Source organism: Epinephelus moara, chromosome 19 (assembly GCF_006386435.1).
Source record: "Epinephelus moara isolate mb chromosome 19, YSFRI_EMoa_1.0, whole genome shotgun sequence".
In the NCBI taxonomy this organism is placed as follows: Eukaryota; Metazoa; Chordata; class Actinopteri; order Perciformes; family Serranidae; genus Epinephelus; species Epinephelus moara.
The window spans coordinates 13727910-13753942 of record NC_065524.1 but is presented as its reverse complement, the minus strand read 5'-3'; the positions used below and the strand labels follow the sequence as shown (position 1 = coordinate 13753942).

The 26033-nt window shown below is 40.0% G+C and overlaps 3 protein-coding genes across 5 annotated transcripts in view; all 3 read left to right on the top strand.

Moving 5' to 3' along the window:
• The window catches only part of ablim1a (actin binding LIM protein 1a), a 44368-nt gene extending 29625 nt beyond the window's left edge, over window positions 1–14743 (top strand). Inside the window, exons 8-25 of one of the 3 annotated variants that reach the window (XM_050070518.1) lie at window positions 378–442; window positions 1541–1618; window positions 1784–1942; window positions 2140–2184; window positions 3403–3438; window positions 3562–3691; window positions 4277–4396; window positions 5149–5253; window positions 5627–5674; window positions 7340–7480; window positions 8246–8331; window positions 9145–9268; window positions 9454–9515; window positions 10912–10972; window positions 11223–11230; window positions 11754–11828; window positions 13664–13744; window positions 13966–14743. In XM_050070518.1, coding sequence (XP_049926475.1) covers window positions 378–442; window positions 1541–1618; window positions 1784–1942; window positions 2140–2184; window positions 3403–3438; window positions 3562–3691; window positions 4277–4396; window positions 5149–5253; window positions 5627–5674; window positions 7340–7480; window positions 8246–8331; window positions 9145–9268; window positions 9454–9515; window positions 10912–10972; window positions 11223–11230; window positions 11754–11828; window positions 13664–13744; window positions 13966–14079 — 1538 coding nt within the window. In that variant the 3' untranslated portion in view covers window positions 14080–14743. Of the gene's footprint in view, window positions 1–377; window positions 443–1540; window positions 1619–1783; window positions 1943–2139; window positions 2185–3402; window positions 3439–3561; window positions 3692–4276; window positions 4397–5148; window positions 5254–5626; window positions 5675–7339; window positions 7481–8245; window positions 8332–9144; window positions 9269–9453; window positions 9516–10911; window positions 10973–11222; window positions 11829–13663; window positions 13745–13965 lie in introns of those variants that run through there. The other 2 variants (XM_050070516.1, XM_050070517.1) reach the window with 2 other exon arrangements.
• A 2159-nt stretch (window positions 14744–16902) lies between these two features.
• LOC126407133 (probable E3 ubiquitin-protein ligase TRIML1) lies at window positions 16903–19821 on the top strand. The gene is made up of 5 exons (XM_050071818.1): window positions 16903–16950; window positions 18520–18753; window positions 18888–18934; window positions 19019–19161; window positions 19250–19821. The coding sequence occupies exons 1-5, from the start codon at window positions 16903–16905 to the stop codon at window positions 19819–19821; spliced, it is 1044 nt and encodes a 347-aa protein (XP_049927775.1).
• Window positions 19822–22451: 2630 nt separating this feature from the next.
• LOC126406324 (hyaluronan-binding protein 2-like) overlaps window positions 22452–26033 on the top strand; it is a 7281-nt gene continuing 3699 nt past the window's right edge. The window contains exons 1-10 of the mRNA XM_050070527.1: window positions 22452–22608; window positions 22840–22963; window positions 23103–23201; window positions 23332–23439; window positions 23537–23653; window positions 23744–23854; window positions 23946–24117; window positions 24955–25052; window positions 25155–25551; window positions 25670–25812. Coding sequence (XP_049926484.1) covers window positions 22549–22608; window positions 22840–22963; window positions 23103–23201; window positions 23332–23439; window positions 23537–23653; window positions 23744–23854; window positions 23946–24117; window positions 24955–25052; window positions 25155–25551; window positions 25670–25812 — 1429 coding nt within the window. The 5' untranslated portion in view covers window positions 22452–22548. The remainder of the gene's footprint in view (window positions 22609–22839; window positions 22964–23102; window positions 23202–23331; window positions 23440–23536; window positions 23654–23743; window positions 23855–23945; window positions 24118–24954; window positions 25053–25154; window positions 25552–25669; window positions 25813–26033) is intronic.

Below are 26033 nucleotides of genomic sequence, written 5' to 3'. Positions count from 1 at the left end.
TGTAAAGATGATGTTTCATATCGTGAATTTGATGCTTGGTGAAGGTCAATGACTAAGATGTTGCATTTTCAATAAACCTAGTGCTGACAGTGCGCAGGAATTTAAACGGTCTTTTGCATAATAATTTTTTTCCTATGCACTGTGTACCAGGTGTGTATCAGACAGCCTTTAATTAAGCCCCTTAATAACCCATGTTATAACCAATTTGTCACCCATCTGTTCCCTGAGTATGAATATTAATAGTAGCAGTGTGTCTCAGAGCGTTTCAAACACACTTTTGGAACACATTTAGTCATATATGCAAAATGCATTTGAAAGACGTGAATACACTTAATTTCCGTATGTTAAATGTATTTTCTCTTTGTCTTCCTCCTCAGGATCAACAGTGTGGCATCCTGGCTGTAAGAACACCACCAGAACAGAGGAGAGACACAGGGAGCGGGTAGGAATTTGGGCATCACTGACTCCATTGTCCATGACTCTGTCTTGACTGAAAGCACCTTTCTGTTCGTGTCTCATGACAGTGTTTTCCTGGGAAAGTTAGAAATTCGGAATATGTAACAAGGGATTTTGCATGGGCTGTTCCCGCTCCCTCGATGAACCGTTAAACCTTAACCAACTGTGGTTCACACAGTTTTCCTATTCAGGCAGTGCTGTGTGTGTGTGTGTGTGTGTGTGTGTATGTGCCTTTGCATGTGTGTAAAAGTACTTTTACATGTACATATTAACATGTCGACATGTTCGCCTCGATGTATGTGTGATCTGTGAGTCGGGCTGGAGTGGCACAACCCCTGTGTGATGTCCTGTGAACCCCCCTCTCCCTTCCTCCACAGCTATTGCCTCCGTCCCTCTTATTCCTCCAAAAAACAGAAAGGCAGGTACTGTATTCGCTATTGGCTATGAGATGGCATCATCCTGTGTTCCACCATGTACATAGGACACGATGCACTGTATGCTGCCATCTGCTGGAGACAGCCTGCAGTGCCCTCTCTGTGTGTCATACGGACCCATTCCGTCTTGTCTTTTTAACACCTTCGACTACGCTCATATCAAAGGTGCATGAGACAAAGATATGCACACATTTGGAGGAACAGACACAATGTCACAGATGACTAATTCGTCCTTTCCAAATCCCCATTTATTTACCCATTAGGTGAAAAGCTCATTTAATTACGCTCCACTCAGGCCTGCTGCTGCCATCCAAACTCCTCATTTCCCATAAACAGGCATGAGGTTCTTAAGAACATAAGCTCACAGCGCTAAAGCACTCATTCACTTTGCAAATTTGCAAATGAATGACCCAATCATGAAATGACATGTTAGCTTTTCAGAGTACCTCATGTTATTAATGAAACGTAAATACAGGGTTTGCAATTCCCTCTCATCGCTCATACAGTATAAAGCCCAAATGTTGGAGTGTTCTGGGTGATAATCACGGTGATGTGCAGATGGCAGGGGCCTGTGGATCACGGCAGACTGACTGACTGACTGCCTGAACGTTGTTGTGACTAACAGCCACTCGTGTGTTTTCTTCTCACAGCCTACGAGGTCGTCGTCCGAAAGTATTTGTTCCAGACCTGGTTCAAGCATACCTGGCTCACCGGGTCACACGATCTATGTAAGAAAAGTTTGACTTAAATGTCTTAATTGATTGTTCTGATTCGATATGCCACTTACTAGTCAGTGGACACCTTGTTCAGTGATAGACTTTTCTACAGTAGTAATCTCCCTTTACCCTTGTGTGTTTGTGTCTATGCATGTTTGTCTTTATTTGTCTCCCTAGGCAAAAGTAGACAATGAGATCCTTGATTACCGAGACCTAGCTGCCATTCCAAAAGTCAAAGCCATTTATGACATTGAGCGCCCCGATCTTATTACCTATGAACCTTTGTACACCACCTCCCTGGATGAGAGAGAGGAGAGACGAGAGAGTGTGGGAGAGGTAAACAAACGGACCGCATGCATCTCTTCCTGCATGCATGCCATCTTCATGCACATACAGTTACTGTGCATTAAGAGAAATATTCCTCAGATGATCCTCTGTTTTGTTGGTGGCTAAGTTTTCCTTCTCATGAGACTTTTTCTTTCATGTTGCGATAAAAGCTTTTACACAGTACTGAGATTCTGTATCCCTCACAGCTCCACACTGCTAGGAGGGAGCGTTCCCCCTTGCCTGATGACAAGGTAAGATACGTCACTGTGTGCTGATGATGATAAATGATCCTAAATGGAAAAAGGAAAGAACAGATGTGTGCATCATATAAAAAATGAGACCATGTACACTGTAGGTACACAGCTTGCAAAAATGTAGAGGATCAGCAGAAAGTCCATTTTCAGTCCTGGTACAGAGGGGTGTTTTTTAAAGACTGTTAACATTATGATGCTCTGAGGCGGGGGCATGGCCACCCCGATACAATAGCTACCCTCCCCTCTGTCTTTAAGAGGCTATGACATGCTCATTTTTTTTAAGTTACCACAGAGGTAGTAAGATCTTGTGAAACTAGACAACCTAAGGCATCCATTGGTACCATTCAGTTTTCCATGGTTTGTCCAGGATTGGGCTAAATAACGCTCCAAACTTAGACTAAATTTTGGCAATGGAACAACTGGCATGGTCATTTTCAAAGGGGTCCCTTGAACTCTCACCTCAAGATATCTGAATGAAAATGGGTTCTATGGGTCTAACTTAAAAGGGCTTGTTCCCAATAAGTGTTTTGTTCTTTACAGTTAATGTACTCCTTTGCTTAACCTCTATAGATACAGAACACATTAAAACATTATTGTTCGGGAACTCAAAATGTTAATTGCATCGGTATTAGCCTATGGGGAAGGTCCAGGATTCAAATCCTGCTGGGGTCGACATCAGGAGGGGCATGCGGTCGCAAGAGGTTCCCACCGCCGAATCAAATGGGATCAGATTCCTTAAGTAGGCTTCAGGATAAGAGAGTAACTCTGGAATCTGAGCCAAGTCCTCAACGAGGGCGCTGGAGGTTCCAGATGTACAAGCGGATTCATTAGCCTATGCACATCAGATAATTAGAAATGTTAACTGTAAGATAAAAAAAACCCCTCTATCAGTCAGTAGTATGTACTTTATCAGTATATGATTCCTTAACTCTCATATTGACATAGTTTTCAACTAGCTCATACCTCAACAGCATAATCGAATCCCGATATTCAGTTATGGCTTTTGGTTTTGGTGTACCTCCCTAGGATTTTTGGCAGCCCATCTAGCCACCCCTGTGAAACATTTCTGGGGTTGCCACTGCTGATATTTATGTCTGGCTGTCTGGGCTCTTTTGTCTTTATGGAGTAGACTATCATTAGCTAGATAAACTGTCTTGTTCTCAAAGAAGGTCCAAACAACAAAGTTATAATTCAGGCTTGTTTGATTCTTCCTAGTCCTCAAGAAACATGTCGCCAACCCCGCCTGGTGAGGTGAGCATATCAATTTGTTAAATTCACTGCCCTGTGTGTAAGGGATGTAAATGCATATAGTGTATTTTCATCAATCCCAGAAGCTTGTGTAATAACCTGTGTGTGTCTGTGTGTGTATGTCAGGGCTCTTATGACAGGAGGGAACGCATCCTCCAAAGGTCCACCAGTCAGGGCTCCATAGGGTCACCCGTTTATAATCGTCATGGTTACACCCCCACCTTGTCACGGTCACCACAGCACTTTCACAGGCCAGGTGAGTATGTGTGTGTGTCTGGGCAGGTGTTTATTGCTTCATTGTTTGCAATAAAATCAGTAACTTCAGGGTTTTTATAGGGTGGATCAGTGAGATCTTTACTGCTCAGGTAGATTATTACAACACTGTGGATGAGTTCACTGACCCTCCACCTTAAGGCTCTCACTTCCGTCCTCTGATCTATTTAACTCTTGAAAGTGGAACTTCATCAAAATTGACTTTGGGTTGTTATGTTGTTGATTTTTGCTTTGACATGATGGGCAGTCCAACCTGTGGCAGAATAACAACCTTAAAGTCAATTTTGCACCTTTAACAACACAATTTCTCCTGAGTTTGCTGTTCTTTCTGTTAAAAAGTTTGATTTTAAAGTAGACTACTCTTCCTTGTTTCTGACTATTCATCTTGAATACTCCTTACCTCTCACTTTGGGTGTCTTTTATTTCCCCTTTTCGACTTTGATTCCTGTATATCTTCCTATTTCTTTTGTCCCTCACCTTCTCACCTTCTATCTCCTCCCCACACCGTCCACCTCTGCTGCCTGGTCCTGGGGTTTTGTCCCCTGTCCCACACCCTCCCTCCCTGCAGAGGCTCTGACAGGCATGCAGAAGCTCTGCTCCTCCCTGTGCAGTAACAGTGTGGGCTCCAGAAATAGTGACTCCCGCCCCACCTCCCCTTTCAGACACCACTTCCTCCCCCATAGCCAAGGTAAGGGCCCCACTCCACTTCTCTCCGCTGCCCTCCCCAAGGCAACACGTCATCTCCATCATCTGTCACCTGGGATGAAACCTCCCGCAATGCCCCATCTGTCATTCTGGAACCATCACCACGTCTCATTAAACGATATCTGCCATCCTGAATGGTCAAACCCACTGATTCTTCACTAACTAGCATGCATTTCTTTCACCTTTGACTAACACAGCCTCTGCCAAAGTAGCTGACAGGCTCTTTGTGTTTGTGTTTTTGCAGCTTTGCATGCACTTGAGAGATATAAGTAATCCTAATCCAATATCCAAACTGACAGTTCCCACATGTTGGATTATGGATAACTTTTTTTGCCTTGTCAGAATGAGTGTCCAGACTCCAGGAAACTGTGAGACTGAGATAAAAAAGAAAGGTTTTGTAATATAAGTTTGCCGTTGCATGCTGGGAGTTATTAAGTTCTTAACTGTGAATTCAAATGATACAACAGACTAACAGACATTATAGTTCATGACTCATAATGCATTTCCCAATCTCGCTATTTTAAACTTTGCAAGTTTGCTCCGCTTTTGTACCTTCATCATGCACAAAGCATACAGCTCCATTAACTGCATTTATCAGAAGCAACCAGAATGTCTCCCATTCGCTCAGAGTGACCTCAGCTGGTCCCGTTGGTCCCTGTGTGTTGCACCGTTCAGACTGTGGTTGCCCCTTTAGTATCCCTGCTTACGTTCTGTTCTTGGTTCTTCTCACTGGAGGCACTGACCCGCCGAGTGGCCGGAGCTCCCCCCTCCCGCTCAGGCCCGACAGCCGGCCGGTCACCCCGCCTCTCTCTCAGACCCCTAAACATTTCCACCTCCCAGGTAGGAGCTGGAGCGCACCCTGTCACTGCTCGTCCCTTCTTTCTGTCTGTCTGTCTGTCTGTCTATCTATCTATCTATCTATCTATCTATCTATCTATCTATCTATCTATCTGTCTATCTATCTATCTACCTACCTGTCTATCTGTCTATCTGTCTGTCTATGTCTTTATACTCCATTTGGGATCAGCTTTTGCTTTTTCCCCTCTTTCACAACTATACAGATGTATCACAGGAAAAACGGTGAATTTCAGTGTAATCACTATACATCATTGCTTGGTGTTGAGATGCTTACAATAGTTTTTTCTTTATATGTATAACAGAGGCACTGTATACTCCGTAAATGTCTTTTCTGTCTGTATTTTAATGTTTTCAGATCAGGGGAGCAACATCTACAGAAAACCACCCATCTACAAACAACACGGTACCTTTCCTCCTCTAGTATAGACTGTTTTACTGTAAAAATAAAAACGAAACAATGTCTGTCTGAGTAGAAATACTGTAGGTAATTATGTTATTGAGCCAGGCTTTTTACTGAAAATGCTTCTGTTAATCAGCTGAAATTGTGTATTCATCTAACCACGCAGTCACCCCCAGTGTCAGTGTATGAGCACTGTTTGAAGTCTGTCTCCAACCCTCTTCTGTCTGACCTGTAGCTTGTTTTACACCCTGCACTTTGTCTACCTTAATAAGAAGTCACAGTAATAATGTCATTTTCTTAAAGCGAGACTATGTAACTTTGGCTGAGTTGTGGCAATTACAGGATAACGACACTTCATTTTCCAATAGTCATTAAAGGCAACCTGACTAAGATAGACAGAGAGAGGAACTGCACCACAACATTTTTATCTGTGACAGAATACAATGTAATGTAACAGTAGCACAAGCAGCGAAGTGATAAGTCAGTGGACTGACTCAGAAATAACTGAAGTTTGCTAACATTAATTAACATTAGCCACTAAAATGGCTGTATCAGATTAAGTAAGGCTGTAGCAGCAAAATCCCTGAGCCTATCGAGTCGAACAACAATGCGTTTTATTGCCTATGAACTCAAGTTTTCATTTCAGACAAATAATGAATGTACTTTACAGTCTCGCTTTAAAAAGTATCTGAAAAAAAAATACACTAATGGTGTGATCAAATTTCACTTGTGTACATGCACACTAGCTGGTTTTTGAGTGTTTTCTTCAATTGAGTGATGTTTCATAGAACAGGTGTAATTTTGCTTGTGCAAGATGTCACTTAAATAATTCTTGAAACATCTTTAAAACCACACTGACTCTTAACTGCTGGCAGTTCCTCACCTTTTATATCTGAAGATTGCATTTAAAGGAACACTTCACCCATAAAATGATCATTTGTGTAACAATTGCTCATCCTGTGTTCTGCTGAATGTGAAGTGAAGGAAGAATCCAAAAACAGAAAAAAAGTCTTGATGAACTGGGGTAAAAGGGTAAAGGGGGTCCGCGTTTAACAGCCAAACTATACCAAAACATCTGTTTGTAAACTTTCATACAGCTCATGCAGTATTGAACTCTGCTCAGTGGAATGCACGAACACGACGAACAAAATGCACATGCTTGCTCAGGTCGCCATTCGTATACATAAGTGTTTGAAATAGTAAGGTTTTAGCCAAAATGTTGTTTGGGAAGTACTGAGTGCACAACTGGATAAATGAGGCTTGGATTATACTGCTTAAGTTTTGTGAGAGTTTGTTCACAGATGTTTTGATAGAGTTTTGCTGTTTATAAATGGGACCTCCATTTATTGCAATTCATCAAGAATTTTCTCAGTTTTTGGATTCTTCCTTCACCGCGAAAAACAAAGTTTTCTTTACAAATTCAACATTACACGGGCTGAGTAATTGATTGACAAATGATCATTTGGGGGATGAAGAGTTCATTTAAAGCTCTATCTATCCAATATTCAGAGACATTTTTTGCACTGTAGACAGCACATAGTTTAAACGTGGACCACCCAGGATTACATGATCCTTGAACCTGACAAGCAGATGGTACTGAGATGTTTACCTGTGGTTGAGACTGTGACCAAGACACTGATAGATCAGTTCCCATGGTTACCAACCTAGATACAGATGCCATAGCACGTCAAAGCAAGCCTGCTGATGAGATCATCAGATCCGCCACCTTCCCCGCTGCCCATGCTCCCTCTCCAGATGACAGCTCACGGAGTGAGGGCGACCATTGGCCCTGCTCTCTTGCTGTATTAGGTACAGTAGGCTCCTGATGGGCATGCTTGCACTGCTACCTTCTAGCAGTACAATAGACACCTCACCACAACCTAACTCTTCCTGTTTCTCCCCTCCAGCTGCCCCAAAAGCTTAACTGCATCCCTGCTTCACCCCGAGCTCACGCTGTTATTCAGGCGTCACAGTATTTGCCTTTAAGTTTTGCTTGCACAAAGCAGAAGCGTTGTTTGGTTTCTGTTGCTGCAATATTATTTTCTGCTTGAGGTAGCATCAGTTCCACCATTTTACATGATGGGTGCACTAGCTGCACACAATAGTGCCACAAATGACTTGGACAGAGATAACTGAGACTGACTTCAAACTGACTTTTGTCTGTCTGTCTTACATTGTGCCATTCTGTGTATTTAACATCTAGTAAAATCTTGACATGAATGATGAAGTGTAAACATCCGTCATGTCAGTGTAGCCAAATATTCCAAGAAGTCCCTCTGTTTGTCTGTCTCGTCAACTCTGTCTCACATTTGTGTTTTTTTTGTCCACCTATTATTCATTTACTGTGTGTATTCCTCACTGCTCTACGGCCAAATGAAGCAGCCAAATCTTTCTGTCTTTCTCTAAATATGAACATTGAATGAAGCATTTCATCTGGTTGTACTAAACATATGTACATGTGAAGCATGATTTCCTCCAAGAGAGATGTGTGTGTGTGTCTTTATGTGTGTGTGTGTGTGTGTGTGTGTTCATGTGTTTTGTGTAACTTTTGGGGCTTGTGTACGACACCCATAGGTTCAGAGGGGAGAAGACGATCCAGAGAAGAGGAGGAGGAAGAGGCCTTGAAAAGAAAGCAGCTCCACGAGGAACATCTCAGTAAGGTCAGTGAGAAAAGCTTGAATTTTCAACTTAAAGGAAAATTTCACCCAATTCATCAGCCTGTGTTACGTTGATTTTGTGAAGAAAACTTTGTTTTTCTCACATACCTCCATGGTGAACGAAGAATCCAAGACTGGAGAAAATTCTTGATGTACTGAAGTCATAGAGGTCTGTGTTTAACACCAGCAAAAGTATATCAAAACATCCATTTGGAAACACTTACACAACTTGTGCAGTAAAATCCAAGTCTCATTTATCCAGTCGTATGCTCAGTACTTCCTTATTATTCCTTACTAACTTATCCATGCTCTATTCAAAGCCAAACTTCATTGACAAAAACAGTCATTTTACCTCAGTTTACCCTTTCTCTTTCAGTTCAGTTTTAAATACTTACATTTTAGCAAAAATGCATGTGTCTGGGATGAACTGAGCACATGACTGGATAAACGAGACTTGGATTATCCTGCACGAGTTGTGTGAGTGTTTGTAAACCGATGTTTTGATATAGATTAGCTGTTGTTAAAAATGGACCCCTATGACCATAATTCATCAAGAACTTTCACTGTTTTTGGATTCTCTGTTCACCATGGAGGCTTGCAAAAAACCCAAAGTTTTCTTCACTAATTTAATGTAACATGGGTTGAGAATTTGATACACAAATGGTCATTTGTTGGGTGAAGTGTTCCTTTAACATCTGTATCCTTGACTGCCATGGCATGAGATGAAAGCCATACGTGCATGCTTTGTGTCCTTTGTGTAATAGATTCATGTTTATTCGTGGGTATACTGTAAAGAACTTAAATGTGTGTGTGCAGATTCAGTCTGGTTTGGGAAAGCTCATTCTGAAGGAGGAGATGGAAAAAGAACAGATCAGGGAGCGTCACGCACGTAGTCTCTCTGCTCAGCGCTACGACCCCAAACAGACCAACTGTGACGCAGGTAAAGAGCAGCTTCATCAGCAAATATGATCCTAAGTTGTCAGCAATGTACTGTAACACAAGGTGTGTGCTATATAACACGTTTAGATCCTTACATTTGCTTTACTGTACCATGCCTCGATTATGAAGTAGCTTCAATTTGTGATTTAGAATTCTCCGTTAATGTAAATGTACCTGATATTTCAGATCCAACCTCTCCAACCAAAACTAACTCTCTGCCTGGCTATGGAAGGAATGGGCTGCATCGGGTGAGAGCTCACTCACAACAATACGGCTGCTGCAGACAGACAGCTAAATGTAGATGGCAGAAACATTCATTCTGTACATGTTTTAAACATAATAATTAGAATTAGATCTTATTCTTCTTCTTAATCAGCAACAATATATTCTGTAGCACCTAATAATATAATAATTCTCTGAAAAAGTAATAACACCGTAACATGTAATAGAATTTGCACTAAACCTGATTGAAAATGTAATAAAACCTAATAATGTAATAACTTGACCAGTAAGAATTTTGATGGATAATACTACAATGTGAAAAGGCGTGCTTTTTTTCTTCAGATATATAAAGTGTGTTAGTATGCAAAATGTATAATGCTGTAAGTGTCATTATAGCTTACTGAAAACAGTGACATTTGACTCTGTTTTCATGTTTGGAAATGCAAACACTAGGTCAGGGATACTCAAGTGGCTTTGCCAGGAGGCCACTTTTGCAAAATGACAGGGCTGGGAGCCACCTAATAAACACATATTAATTGTATTTATCATATAAAATTAATAGAAAAGGCGAATTCAGTCACAGATGCCCAGCAAGTCAGGTGTAAGCAGGGGTGTTTCTAGAATTTGAAAAAATTTGGGGCTTAACTTAGACCTCTTTTAGGGGGGTCCACAGGATCCTCTTCTCTATGGGTTTTAAAAAAAATATATATAAAATAGCTCTATTTTGATGTTTTGTAAATGCACTCTGACACCTTATGCATATTAAAAAAATCCAATTAGAATCAGTTTATTTCAATTTGAATAAGAAAATGATCAGCGGGCCACCTGGCACCCTATCAGGGGCCATATTTGGTCTGTAAGCTGTAAGTTGACTATCACTGCTCCAGGCTTTATGTAGAATTTGAATTTTTACAACAGATGGCATGTGGTACATTGTTATCGAAATCCCAAACAATGGGAAATGAACCCACCCATACCTATGCTCAGTGGTTGTTTTGCAAGGATTGTCCATTAGATCAGAGTAAATTTTAGATTAAACCCATCAGAGAATGACAAAAGCTGCAGAAGAACACTAACATTACAAGCAAGCGATTAAGGCAAAACAATTGATTCAGTCTACATTAAAAGTTCTTTTTCATCTGAGTCCACAGTCATTCTTTTTAAATGGAGTTTCTCCTTTGCCTCACCTGATCCTATGAATAATTACATTATCAATAAAAATGTTATTACAGTATCAGTCAGGACATTTTATTACATATTCCTCAAGTTATTGCATTATTGGGTTTTATTACATTTTCGATCAAGTTAAGTGCAAACTTCATTTTCAGGCGTTAGCTATTACTTTTTCAAGAAATGATTACATTAATTTGTGCTGCATATCCATAATGTTAATGTTAATATATTGTATCTGTGTTCCCTCAGCCCCAGTCTACAGATTTCACCCAGTACAACAGCTATGGTGACATGTGTGGAGGAGGCAGAGGTGAGAGCTGCTGCCAGAATGTGGCCACCAAGCAAATCTCTTGCCAATGTCACCAGAGCTATTCAGCAGCAGTATTCAGAAATGGCTTGCTACGTGTACATAAATGGACATGCATTTTGAAAATATTTGCATAATGATTCGCACAATGTGTCATCAGGGACAACAGTGTTGTAGATAGTAGCCTGGCAGGGGATTTGACAGCAAAACCATTAACTGTGAGTCTCATTTTCTGTCCCATGTTGTCCTGCAGAGTTTCAGGTATGTCTCTCATCTGCTTATTCACATGGCATGCTTCCTCACCTTGCATCATATATTTGCTTGCTCGTGGGTTGCAAGAGGCACCTTGCCCTGAATGCACACCGCCCACTCCTGCTACATGCTTGCATCACTGTTTGGATTAAATGTCAACTACAGGGCATGCAGTGCAGCAGTTTCAAATGCCCAGACATGCACTGCCCAGTAGCTGAACCGGTGTGCTGTAAATGCAATGTACTATCATCGCCTCATGTCTTGTTCTGTGTGTTGTTTACCAATGTTATGACTCACGCTAAATGTCACGTTTAAATACATAATATTAAAATTTACCATAGAGAAAAAAAACTATAGAGACATTCAAAAAACGACTGCCCATCTCGAATACTAATGAAGATACTGAACAGTATCGAAGCTACTTGCTCCATCCAGTGAAAACTGTGGCCACTGTCATTAGTGGACATATTCATGCCATTAACCCTGCAGTCCCCTTCCACTATATTACATTTGTGTATGTTCTATTCTTTAGCACATTAAGGATGGCCGCGCAGCACTTGCAAGGATGGACAGGGGAGTATCTATGCCTAATATGTTGGAACCAAAAGCAAGTATCTTCTTCTTTTTGTACTGATGACAACATTGTAATCTACACTGAAATATGTTATAAAATTTACACATTGTTCACTTAGTCAAAGGTCCAGTGTGTCGGATTTAGGGGGATATATTGGCAGGAAGGGAATATAATACAATAAGTATGTATTCCTAAGTGTATAATCACCTGAGAATAAGAATTGTTGTGTTTTCGTTACCTTAGAATGAGTCGTTTATACTTACATAGGGAGCGGGTCCTCATCTATGAAGATCGCTATGTTGCACTGCCATGTTTCTACAGAAGCCCATAACGGACAAACCAAACACTGGCTCAAGATAGGGCAATTTGCCTTTTTGTGTTTTTGCATCAGCCATCTTAGTTTTCAGCCTCCCTGCAACGAGAATGTTGGAAAAACACAGATTTTTTAACATGAAACTGCTTTATTCAGTGTTTTTACCGGTTCAAATCACCATCGTCCATTTGTTTTAGAGAGGATGAGACCTCTGCGGATAATTTGGCTCCTATAAACCTCCTGAATGTCTGGATCAGAAACAAAGTGAGCACACATTAAGTTATAATAGAAAATAGGTGAGCATACATAGCAGGTGCTGGGCTAGCGGTCCCGAACAGGGTAGGAGAAACACCGATTTTTAACATGAAACTACTTTATTTAGTGTTTTTACCGGTTTTAATCACCTGGTCTGTTTGTTTTGGAGAGGAAGAGACCTCTGTGGATAAAAACAGGGTAAAAACCTCCTGAACAATAAGCACAGAAGGAATTCTAACTGGGGGAAGTTTCAGCTGGTTGCAATCTGCAATCTTCACCACTAGATGCCACTAAATCCCCCTAAATCTTACACACTGTTCCTTTAAGTGCATTTTAACTTGGACACATATTGCAACTAATTTAAAGAATGTCTAACCTCGACTGCTAGACTAAGACAAAAAAGAGACCAGCCCAATAGATGGAGGATGAAATGAAATAATTAGCATGTTTTATTTACCCTGGTAGTGCGGGGACATTGGTGGAAGAAATAGGGAACTAAAAGAGATTTTTAACTGGAGGTGAAAGACTCATATTAGCTGGGTTCCTGATTAAGCATGCTGCTTCAGGAGCTGCCGGTTCACTCTAGCGCTTAGCATGCTGGCTTCTCCATGCTCATCTGCACATAGCTTTGACTTAAAGTGGCTGGATACTGTATGCAGCATACAGTGGAGAATCCAAAGCCCAGATTGTCATCCAAACAACTCATATCACTATATACTGCGTAGTATATAAGAGATTGTACGTAACTGTGTGGATATGAGTTGGTCAGAGGCCTCAAAGAACTTCTAGTTGCTTATTACTGAGCATTTCAGCTAAATTAACAACTCATTCGCCAGTTTCTTCATGTACAGAGGGGATTAGCTATTTAGGAATGAAGAAGCACCTCAGATTTCCAGGACAATCATTCCCATGTGGATTTACTCGGCCTACATCACTGGTGTTAGTTCTTTTTTTAGTTCGCATTAAATTACTCTAAAAATACAGCCCGTTACATAACATGTTTTCATGTTTTTGCCCTTACCTAATTGCACGTTTCTACACCAAAAAAAGTGTGCACATCATAGCACCCTGCATTTCCCCAACAACCTTTTAAAAAAGACAGCTCTCACTCCCAGTCAGCCTCCTGTCACATACCTGTTCTCCCACCCAGTGTTCCCTCTGTCACAGTCAGAACAACAAAAATAAATTAAAAATATCCAAATTTGATAGTTTTGTTTGATAAAAGTGGTTTGCAAGTTTTTGAAGCTTAACTCCAGCTTGTAGGTTTGACCTGTTCACTGACCAGTGTCTCCTTCTGAAGGTGTACCCCTATGAAATGCTCATGATAACCAGTAGAGGGAGAGCTAAACTGCCCAGGGATGTGGACAGAACCAGACTGGAGGTATCAGATTTCCACCTGACTGTCCGCAATTGATACTGGATTTCTCTACTTTGTGTAAATAACATGTTACACAAATACAATTGTAGCAAGGAATGTGCAGTATCCATTGCTTCTTGTCATTTTTGCAGTGACCCTTTTTGTGGCTTTGGTGCTAACCACAAACACCCCTCCCCTCCCACCCTCCCCTCCTTTGTTTTCTCCACCTTTGTTCTCAATTCTAGCGCCACTTAGCACCTGAAACGTTCTTTGACATCTTTGGAATGGAGATCCAGGAGTTTGACAGGCTTCCCCTGTGGAAACGCAACGACATGAAAAAGAAGGCCAAGCTCTTCTAGCACTCAGAGCAGCATGCACATACTGTACATTCATTCAGATAGCACACGACAACTGTAATCTAGATGTAGGTTTTGGTTTATTTCCTTTTCTTCTGGGTTTTTGTTTTCTCCTGGCATAATCAAGGAAGCCATGAAATGGACTCTTTTTGCTCTGACGCTTCCTGAGACTGTGAGCTGAATGATTTGTCCAGTTAGACACGCACAGGAGACGAGGAATGGGAATCTCTTCCATGTTCAAAAATGACAAAGAATGAATGATAAATAGGGTCATGTTATTTGGTTTGACTGCGCTTGTTTTACTTCTTGCTTTGCTTCGAGTGGAACTGCTTTCCTTTCTTTCTTGCTTGTTTATTCCTACTATTTGTTGCTGTTGATTCCTGTGGAACTTTGTAAGTACAGTAGAACCTCATGGCGCCATTATGAAATGTCCATGCTTGTAGCTTGAACATGTGTCAGCTTTCCTTCGCTTGGGCTGAAACAGTTTTAGTCCAAAGTTTGCAAGAATCGGCTCAGTGAGTCTTTGAATAAAAAAATAATAATTAAAAAGCCACTGGGAAAGCAGTCAGCTGACCCATCAACTGTTTTACCGGATCTACATGGGAATGAATCATCCAAGCACCTACACATCGTCAGTCTCCTCCCCCCCCCCCCCCCCCCCCCCCCCGGCTACTGTACACGCCAAACATTCATCTGACCCTGACAAAAAGAAAATGTCTCTCTTCTCAGGCTCTCATTAACATGGCCAGACACTTTCCCTTTATGTGTATTGGAAGTACAAATCTTAATATATTTTAGTGCCGTATCCAACGTACAGTAACCAACAAATAGATAAAAACACCTAATGTAAGAAGCAACTGTATTTGAAAAGTACTGTTTTATAAATGAAAACCCACACTGCCATTTGTTGTATTGAAATCTAAGCCAATAAAGCTTTAAATCACCATGAACCATATGATCCTCAGCTATACCAAAGGTACCCACCGCCTCTTTTCTGTTCTCTGTTTTCTTCTTTGCATGTCACCAATAAACACAGCGTTTCTGTGAAGTCACACAGGGGGAGAGGTGACCTGAGGACTGGTTTACTTTCATGGGACCAATCAGACGGTGGAGTCTGTTGACTTTGTTCACAAACTCTGACTATCTGGGGCCTGTACAAGGAAAAATCCCTCTGAGCTTGGCCTTTTACTCTGATACAAATACCTAGTCTATAGCTGCATCTTAAAGTTTTGTGTGGGTCAAATATACCTCTGATGTTAATACACAAACTAGTGAACAACAACCACAGAGTAAAGATTTAGAACTACCCTTTAAAACTTCATTACAGCCTTGAAAGCCCATTTGCAACACATCATTTCCTGCATATAAAACTAAACACTTTCCAAAGCATACCACCGTTTTTTAATACGCGAGTTTTATTTATTCAAAGCAGCTATTTGTGTTTATATTTCCATATCAGCATGGCTTAAATTAAATCCTACTTAAAAAACATAATGCATCACTGTGAATATTAATAGCATTTCCTGTTTTATTTTTTTATTGTGTGCTATTGCAGTTGCAAACAATGATTATCTGAACACCTCCGCAAGACTGATGCGTTCAAGTGCAGTTGGGAAGGCAAGACATCTGAGACTTGGCAGCTACAGCAACCTCTTTAATGCAAGGAAGTCTTTTCATCCTGTATAATAATATAAATAATAATAAGTTCAATAATACATCCATGTTTTCCTACTGTTTGTTCTTTGGGTTTGTGTTTCCAACAACATGGCAACTCAGTGTATTAATAAAAAAGCGGTGCTGTACTCTTATTAAAAATCAGATGTCAGATCCTCTCACCTGGACATTATAAAACACTACCCTGAGGACTTTTAAAGACAATGCTTTATATTGACTTAGTTACCCCACAATGATAAGGTAACTACCAAAAAAGAAGGAAGCTAATTTCTAATTGAATGGATAACTCACCTCAAGCATATCTCTCCAGTTTTAATTTTCACACTACACTGAAATGAACTGAACAGTTTCTCCCTGGATGGCAGGGGACACAGTTAAATATCCCCTTTGGACTCGTTTTAAGACATAAACTTCTCTGCTTCTAATAACAATTGTGTCAGATAAGGATTTTTTTTTCATAATAAGCCAGTTAAAGGATTTTAAAATTACATCTACTCCTTCTACCTCACTGGAAAAAACAGAATCTATATATATGCAAGTAGTGTTTATTTTGAACTACTAGATAGAGGATGTCTCCTTCTCTAGAAAGTCAGTGTATGTGTACTGGAGGTTTAAAGTTTTCACATCACACTTGTGTAAGTTGCTGCTGGGCCGTGATTGGCTTCCAAAATGGTTGTGATGTCACAAAATCCTGCTCCTACATAAGCATCTTAAACTGAGCTTTAATGTGATCACAGAGAAGCTTTCCTCCTCCACCAGATGAGTGTCAAAACACTGTCAGATACATCATTCTGCACAGTGACGCATGTAAGTGAGGTTACAATAACCAAGATGTATTTTGGGATAAAAGGGAATTAACAATGTAGAAAACCATGGTGTGCTTTGGAAAATGTCTGCAGTGGTGTAAAACATGGAGCAAGTTGTAGTAAGAAATAAAAAGCACAGACTTCTCAGTATGGGTCCTAAAATGTTACAACAAAAAATAGGTATCAAATGCATCACTTGTATTTGTGAGAGCAGTAGTGTGGCCTCATTCAGTCACAGGGGGATTATCGTGGGACAGATGTGAGTGGTTGTGGACACAACAATCATATTTTTCCTCCTGGAAAATGCAGCACTGACAAACACTGACACACAGGATATAGAAGACAGATGGCTGCCTCTGGGATCACAACCCTGAGTGTGGCCAGTCATGTAATGGTAATGAGGAGATCAATGAGCATAATTTTCCACCTGATTAGATGGCACCAACACAGAAAAGCCTTCAGTGCTGCTTACAGGAAAATGCACCATTTAAAAATACAGAAAATACGGCAGACCCTATGCCTATTAATAAACAGTCAAAGAAAAAGACAATATGGCTGTTGCAGTGAATACAGTCCTGTCAGTCAGTCAGTCTCTGCTTTGTTGCTGTCTATATCAAGTCTCACAATAAACTGCTTCTGCAGCTGCGCTTCACCACAGCTGTCTGACTGCTGCCGAACTGAGCTGTGTTGAATATGTGTGCAACCCCTTCTACAGGAGACTTTAGAAAATCACCAAGAGTGTCTAAAGAAGCAAAGGGATGCAGTGAAATACAGACTGAAAAAACTGGCAGCACGGCAATCAGAAATCACAGTAAGTGGTGTTCAGACCATTGTATGGAAGCTCGTTACTGCCAATGTGATGAAAAAAGACCCCACAAGTCATTATAATGAAGATGTCTCTAAATCATGAGTTAGTATTTCCAAATGATGACATATTACCTCAAAATAATTAGTTTTTTTTATCACTAAATAATGAAAAACGTTCTCAAAATACTGACTTATTGTACTTATCTCAAAATATTCAGAGCAACCAAGTCATTATTTTGCAATACTGCCATTATTTTGAGATAATAAGTCATTATTTAAATATACTAAATCATTATTCTGAGATACTGTCATTATTTTGAGAACCTAAGTCATTATTTTAAATGCTAAACCATTATTTTTTAAATACTAAGCTATTATTTTGAAATATTATGTCATTATTTTGAAAAAGTTACTCAATATTTTGCAACAGTAATTCTCAGATATTATTTTGAGATACAGTACCAAATCATTATTATTATTATCATTATTTAGCAAAACCAAGTCATTATTTTAAATGCTAAACCATTATTTTTGAGATACTAAGCTATTATTTTGAAATATTAAGTCAGAATTTTAGAAAGTTTCTCAATATTTAGCAACAGTATTCATTATTTTCTAGATACTCAGAAATTATTTGGGGATACTAAATCATTATTCTGAGACACTGAACAATTATTTTGCAATACTGAGTCATTATTTTAAATGCTAAACCATTATTTTAGGCATAAACCATTATTTTTGAGATACTAAGTCATTATTTCAAAGTATAAAGTCATTATTTAGCAACAGTAATTAATTATTTTTGAGATACTAAATCATTATTTTGAGGTACTATTTCATTATTTTTGAGATACTCAAACTTGACAAAATTATTTGGCGATAGGTTTTTATTTTGAGATATTAAGTCAATATTTGGAGAAAGTTTCTCATCATACTGACGTCGAAGATCTTTGTTTTTAATCCCATTGGCGGAAATGGGCTTCCAGACAATGGGTTTCTATACCAGTCGGTATTGAAATTTTGCCACAACATGAAATCTGACATTACATTTTAAATTAAACAATACATTGCTTATCCTGCAGTAAAAACACTAACATTATAATTATAATATGAACGGACAGTATGATAAACTAATACATGCTTGTGCCTGACTCAGAAAAAGTCCTCTGTGATAAGAGAGAACATCATACGGAAATATCAGGAGATCCAGGCCGTCCTGGATGAGGACTTGAGGATTACCTTGTCCCATCTGGAGATGGAGGAGCGGGCTGCGGTCTCTGCCCTGGATGGGCTGATGGAAAGGAACTGTTCTCTAATCCAGGAGATAGAGCAGGACCTGGCCAGACTCACTGTGGCAATGGACCAGCCTGAAACAGAGCCTGACACAATGGTGATCAAAGTCCAGTGAATCAAATATGATTGTTTACAATTCTTACCTTCCTTCTCATTTGGGTATGGGAACTAAAAATATTACAGTTTGATTTTTACAGTCAATTTAATCTTGTTTTTTCTGCGTTTCCTCAGTCTTTCTTTTCATACCCTGAGCAGCAAGACACAGAGACAGTGGACAGGTATGGAATTAAATCATAATTCAGATTTAAAGAAAAGGTTGAGCACCAGCTGATGTTTAACTCACTATGGTCTGCTTCCTCCAGAGTAATTGATCTGCTAAACAGGACAGACCCGAGCAGTGTGAGCCTGGACGAAGTTAAAGCTGACCAGATCCTCAGCCTCACCAACAACATGCTTCTGCTCATCAGCTCACAGACCCCCTTAATGAAGAAACTCACCAAGAGCTGTCAGTTCACATTCTTTTTAAAGTGTTCATAACAGTTTGACCTCTTCTGTAATCCTCTGTGTAAAAGTTGTTAAATATGTGTCTCCAGATTCTAGTGAGGTGAGTCTGGATCCAGAGACGGCCCACCCAAAGCTGATCATCTCCCCCCGGGGTGACAGTGCCACCTACACAGACACCTGGCAGCAACTCCCTGACCTCCCCGGACGCTTTGACACCACCCTCAATGTCATCAGCTCGCAAGGCTTCAGCTTTGGTCGCAATTACTGGGAGATTGATGTAACTGGGAAGACTTACTGGGAGCTTGGTGTCACCTATCCAAACATTCCCCGCAAGGGCACCACTGAGGACTGCTGGCTGGGCCGGGGGGACGAGTCCTGGTGTGTGGAGTTCTTTGATGGGGAGTATACAGCCTGGCATGGAGGGGTGCCCCATCAGCTGCCTTTCACAAAACATTTCTGTCGAATTGGTATTTTGTGTAGTTTCCCTGCAGGATTGGTGACGTTCCTTGAGGCAGACAATATGACACCGCTGTTCTCTTTCTGTGCGGGAACCTTCTCAGACTGCCTCCACTTGGCTCTCTGTCCTGGTCATGACCACAATGGCATCAATGCTAAGCCTATTGTAATCTGTAATGATCCATCCTCTACCAGTGATCTCTGATTCATGGCTCCACAGAAATGCTTTTAGTAACTCCTTGCTAAGGCACCACTTTCTAATAATGCACCAATATAAAGATTTATACGTTGTAACTAATGGTGTTATCAATAATTAAAGAAGACTAAAAGTTTACAGCCACGCTATAGTGGCTCTTTGAGACTGTAGAAACAGTGGTGCTTTGAGCTAAATGCTAACATCAGCATGCTAACACTGATAATGCTAATATGCAAGGAATATTGTTATCATGTTCACAGTCAGCTAGAATCTACATGAATTAAAGCTGAGGCTGGTGAGAATGTTATTAGTTTTTCCTGGTATTTGGCCATAAACCAAAGTATAGGACAAATTAAAATTTTGACCTGGTGATGTTACAATCACAAGTAAGTGGAGCAGCACAGTTATTACAGTTTATCTTGAATATCTACAATGTTTGGTATCAACCCATCCAGTAGTTGTTAAGATTTTTCATAGAGTAAGCAAAAAATCTGACCTATAGGTGGTGTTAGAGGAAATGTCAGGAAGTCACCAGAGACATTAGAGTTCATCTTCTCAGCAACATGATTATCTGTATCAAATTAAATGGCAAACCATCCAAAAGATGTTGAACCACTTCACCTAAAACCACAAATGACAGCCTTGTGGTGATGCTTGAATAATGGTATGGTTCATCCTCTGGGGACCACGAAAGTCTGTACAAATGGTGCAATTCCATCTTATAGATGTTGAGATATTTCAGGGGATAAGGGACAACCATGACCTGCAGGTGGCAGTAGAGGAAAAGTCAGTGAATAGACCAAGGGTAGGCAACCTGCGACTCTGGAGCCACATGTGGCTCTTCAGCCCCTCTCCAGTGTCTCTCTGTGGCTTTGATGAAAAAAATATATGTAAATGAATAACGGTTATTTTATTTATTTATTTATTTATTTTTTAAAACAAATGTATTTTTATTTATCAGTGTTGTAAGCCTAATGAAATTATCACATTCTCCAACTGTAAAAATATGAAGCATATATGCGGAATAACAAAAAAAAAAAAAGTTTAACATTTAAAAAACTAAAATGTGTGTAATACATCTACTACCTGGCACCTTTTCCTTGAAATTTTGTTAAACCTCAATAGCAATGGCTAGCCTCGAGTCTTCCTAGCTGGTTAGCTATGGATGCCAAATCCAAGAAGTAAAAGTAGTGCCTGGGCAGATTTGTTTGCTTTCCCTGCCAGTTCTACAAAGTTAAAGTACCAAATAATCATAAAGAGTGCCACCTTGTGGTAAAACATATTAATAAATGCTCATTTAGACTATCAGTATAGGCTAATTTGGACTTCATGGGCTGCCTTACCTTCATTATAAGGCTCAAATATGTTTTGCGGCTCCAAACTGGTTATTTGTATTATTTTTGGTCAAAAATGGCTCTTTTGATAGTAAAGGTTGCAGACCCCTGGAACAGACCAGGGGTAGACATTGAAATTAGTTAGAAAATAAAATCTGGTTTGCAAGCTTGTGAAACATCTGTCTGGCTATTGGTTATCCTTTCTATTTGGTAATTATTAACAAATGCTCATGTGTGTTTCCCACTTAATCATCTAATCATCCACCCATTCTAAAACTGAAAATGGTAAAACACTCTTAATAAATGTGTTTTGGACCAGATGCAAACCTTTCCTCAGGTTCAGGAGTATCTTCCTAATGAATTTGTCATATTCAGTGTTATTATTTTAAGTTTCTAAAAAGAAAAAGAAGGTGTCATGCTGGAGAAGAACAAACACAAGCTATTAAAGCATTACTAAATTCGTTATTAACATCAATAAAACCATTAGTTACAACCAATAAACTCTTTATAAAGGGTGTCTTATTAGAAAATGGTGCCCTTGCTAATACTGCATTGCTTCTCTGAAATAACTGAGTGTATCTGAGAAAACATAGAGGCACAATGTTTTTAAAATGTTAAACATGTTAGCTGAGCACACTACACATTTCTCTCAGTGCCTGTATATGTGTATTAAACCTTCAAATGAATGTACAGAAACATTAGATGCAGTGTGACTCATCTCTACATCCATTAAACAAAGAACAAGGGCCATGAAAGCAGTGTTTATGCATATTTAGTTTACTTTTGTATGACAAAGTTGTTTCAGAAGGGTTTCAGTTTTACTTGGAAGTCATGAATGTGACTGATAACTGTTGCACAAGTGATGCTATTGCATAAGTGACTGAGCATACAATCATGCTTTAAATTCTACAATTTACTCATGTTGTAAGAGTATAAAGAGATCTAAGAAGCACACAGTAATTTATTCTGAAATGCACCCAGAGTGTTTGGATTCAAAGTCTATACAAAGAAACAAGTGGCTTTGCAAATATACTCTCTGAGCCTTTGTGTTGCCTCTGAGTGTGTGCTTATCCTACTCCATCAAAATTGGCTCTAATGAGTTTCAATATTAAAATGTTTCCAGGGTGGCACAGACACTGATCTTGACTTTGCACCATTTATTTGTCCATTATAAGTGTCCACTAACATGAATAGTGTTCTGCTGATTATTACTCAGAAAAATGAGTATACAAGAGCGCAGTAAAAATCAATAAAAATGACTCAACAGCAGGGAGAGATGCCAGACCACCCCGCTGAATCAAAGGTTAGTGTACTTACTCAAATGTTTAAAAAAGTGAGAGTGATCTGCCAGACAGTGCACTCTCACTTCACTCTGCTGGATGTCTTCTGATCCACTGCCATCATGAACCTGAAGCTCCTCTTCTTTTGCCTCTTCTTAGCGGTGCTCCTCATGCCTGCTGAAGTATGTATTCACTGTATATCTGATATTGTGTAGGAATAAGCAAAAGTACTGGCTTTTATTTACGATGTTGCAATGTATGATGGGGGTTTTGATGTGAATAAAATGCAGTAGAGCTTTTTGTCCATGTTTCTGTTTAAGAAGATAATTCACTACATTGTTTTGTCGTCAATATCAACAAGATTGTACGTTATTATTATGACTCTAATGTGGTGCTTTCAAATCATGATTTAGCTGAAACGTAAAAAGTACAAACATCGTCATGGCCATAATCATCATGATCATCATGATGATGGGTCTCAGGGAAATAATCTAAAACACTTGAAAAAGAAGAGAAGGCTTCAGGGGATACTTGAAGGTGAGTGCCTATTTTTATTCCTTTATGTTACATTAAATCAGAACAATATATTATATATATATATGACCTTTTTTATGGGGTAAAAGCGAGAGGAAGAAAACAATGCTTTATATCTCATAAAGGACAATTATTGTTGTAGACTTCTTCTTTGCAAGCCTGGATGGAGCTGGTGATGACAACGATGATGACAAAGACGACGACACTTCAGACTGGCTCTATGAACTTCAAGAGCCAGCAGGTTACAGAGTTATTCTGTCAAACTGTTTATACCAATCTGTAATGTCACATTTCCCCATAAAATGCTGCATCACACAGGAAAGCTCTAATTTAATGCTCACATTCCCCTCTCAACTTTTCTCATTTGTCAGGCAAATGCGACCCAAACCCTTGCCTCAACAATGGAGTGTGTGAGGAGAAAGGGAAGAAATTCAAATGCGACTGTCCAAAACCTTTCAAGGGACAGAAATGCCAGAGAGGTTTGAAAAACAAATCCTGCTTTCCTATTCATCTGCACACAGGTAATATACGCACAATATGTATGAGCAAAAATGAATTACTATGTCATCATCTCAGGTCCAAGATATTGTAAAAGAGGTCGATGCGGTCGTGGTGAATGTGTACTGATTTCAACTCCCCCATTCTATGAGTGCAAATGCAAGGCGCCCTTCCAGCCTCCACGCTGCAGACACCGTAAGGAGTATTTCTTTGTCCAAACAAGACAGAATAAATTTCTACAGTTTCTGAAAGCAAGCTTTCACTATTAATTGTTTTCCTCCAAAGCTGCACTTTGTGAGCATAATCCATGTAGGAATGGTGGAGAATGCGTCGTAGAGGGTAATGACTTTGACTGCCAGTGCCCTCCAGGGTACAGAGGACGTTTCTGCCACGTTGGTAAATACCACATCCTACATTATGATTTTAGCCTAATGTATTTATCACCATAATATATATGAATATTGTCTGAGTAAGGTTTATGTCTTAGGCCCAGATGACTGCTATGTGGAGGATGGAGAGTCATACCGTGGCAATGTGAGCGAGACAGAAGACGGAGATGAATGCCTCTACTGGAACTCTCACTTCATCCTGGAGAACGGAGCTGATCCCTTCAGCACCTTCGAGGACAAAGACGGACTTGGCCCTCATAACTTCTGCAGGTCAGATAGACAATAAATAAGTGTTTAGAAATAGCAGTAGACAGAAGCTCTGAGAGGCAAATGAGGAAAAGATATTATTGTGATCCAAGTTCTAAGTCTGATCTAAATAGTTAAGAACAGGTGGAAAAAAAGGTCTGCCAAAAGAATCTTCCTAAATTCCTTGTTTTAAATCTGCAAAACAGGTAAAAAAAAAAAACAACCCTCAAAACAAACAGGTTTGCCGGGATAATGGATGATTTTCTATTAAAAAAAAAAAATTCATCTGTGAAAACAGGCGGGGGAAAAAAGTTTTAGCAGGTGAACTTTTTCTTTGGCAGGATGATTTTTTAAGCGTTTGTTGTTATAATACTAATTCCAGCCAGTGCGCCACTTTTATTCCAGGTGAGTATTAATTTATCCATATATTCTAAACGCGAGGTACATGTAATAATTGTTGGCAAGTTATATAAGTGACTACTACGTTTTTCTTTTGGCTAAAAATAAAACTCACCTGGAAGAAATCATGAATGCTTTTCGTCCCGTTGAGAACACAGAGTAGTGGTGAACTTCAGCCTCCTGTGGTGGAAATAAGTATTACAACAATAAATACAATTATCGCGGCAAAACATTTTTTCCTCACCTGTTTCACGGATGAAAAAAGAACTTAGGAACCCTATCGAGCTTAGAAAGATTATTCTGATAAAATCTTTTTTTCCCACCAGTTCGTATGCCTTAAACACAGGAGAGAAAACACTTAAGATCAGACTTTGAAAATGGATCAGCAGAATTGTTTTTTTTTTTGTCTCTCAGGGTCTCCTTAACAAGACGATGCTCACTCACTTTGTTTTTATTACACAGAAACCCAGATGGAGACGAGATGCCCTGGTGTTTCTTCAGAAAAGGCCGCAAGTTGTTGTGGGACCACTGTGATGTCACAGAGTGTCCTGTGCCAACAGGTCAGCTTTGAAGCTTTAGACAACTTTATAATCATAAGTAGAAAAAAAAAAAGATAATAACAGTTGTGAACTTGTGTTATCTTTTTGTGTATGTGTTTTCAGGTGTGACGCCAACTGAAATTGTCCCTACTGAGGCCAAACCCACTGCTCCTCAGCCCCAACCTGCAACACCTAAACCTACAGAAACCTCCAAACCAGCAGATACCACACCCACAGTGACTGAGAAGCCCAGCCAGGCCCCACAACCTTCTCCTTCACCCACTTCTGCTCCTCTCCCCCCCACTGCCACCACTCGTCCGCAACAGTTCTCCACCTGTGGGCAGCCTCAGCCAAAAAAGGCCATCACTCGGATTTTTGGGGGTTTGAAAGTTCCTCCTGGGGCTGTACCCTGGCAGGTGTCCCTGCAAGTGAGACCACACAACAGCAATCTGCCATTCAGACACACGTGTGGAGGAGTTCTCATTGAGAGCTGCTGGGTGCTGACAGCTGGACACTGCATGTAAGCACAATTGTAACAACTGTGAATCTGAAAGAACACAAAACATCTGCTGATTATGGAAAAGCTATCACATGTGGTTTTAATTTTCTATGAATCATGTGTTGTTTGTGTTTGACAGTGACCAAGGTAAGGACATGGAGGTGGTTATGGGAGGTCTGTCACTGGATGTGGATGAATCCACAGAGCAAACTGTAAAGGTTGCAGAGGCTATTAGACACGAGAACTACAGAGAGACTCCAACAGCTGTTTACAACGACATAGGTGAGCCATGTCTCCCTCTTATTGTCTATATGTGTGTGTGTGTGTGTGTGTGTGTGTGTGTGTGTGTGTGTGTGTGTGTGTGTGTGTGTGTGTGTATATATATATATATACATACATACACACACACACACACCCACACAGTGGTGTGAAAAAGTGTTTGCCCCCTTCTTGATTTCTTACTTTTTTGCATGTTTTCCACACTTAAATGTTTCAGATCATCA

Bases quoted from the DNA above. Each gene is read 5' to 3' on its own strand.
- LOC126407133 (XM_050071818.1), top strand. From the start codon at position 16,903: ATGGCTGCCTCTGGGATCACAACCCTGAGTGTGGCCAGTCATGTAATG. The intron at 18,935-19,018 runs GTATGGAATTAA...TGCTTCCTCCAG, and splicing joins GACACAGAGACAGTGGACAG to AGTAATTGATCTGCTAAACA. The intron at 19,162-19,249 runs GTCAGTTCACAT...ATGTGTCTCCAG, and splicing joins GAAGAAACTCACCAAGAGCT to ATTCTAGTGAGGTGAGTCTG.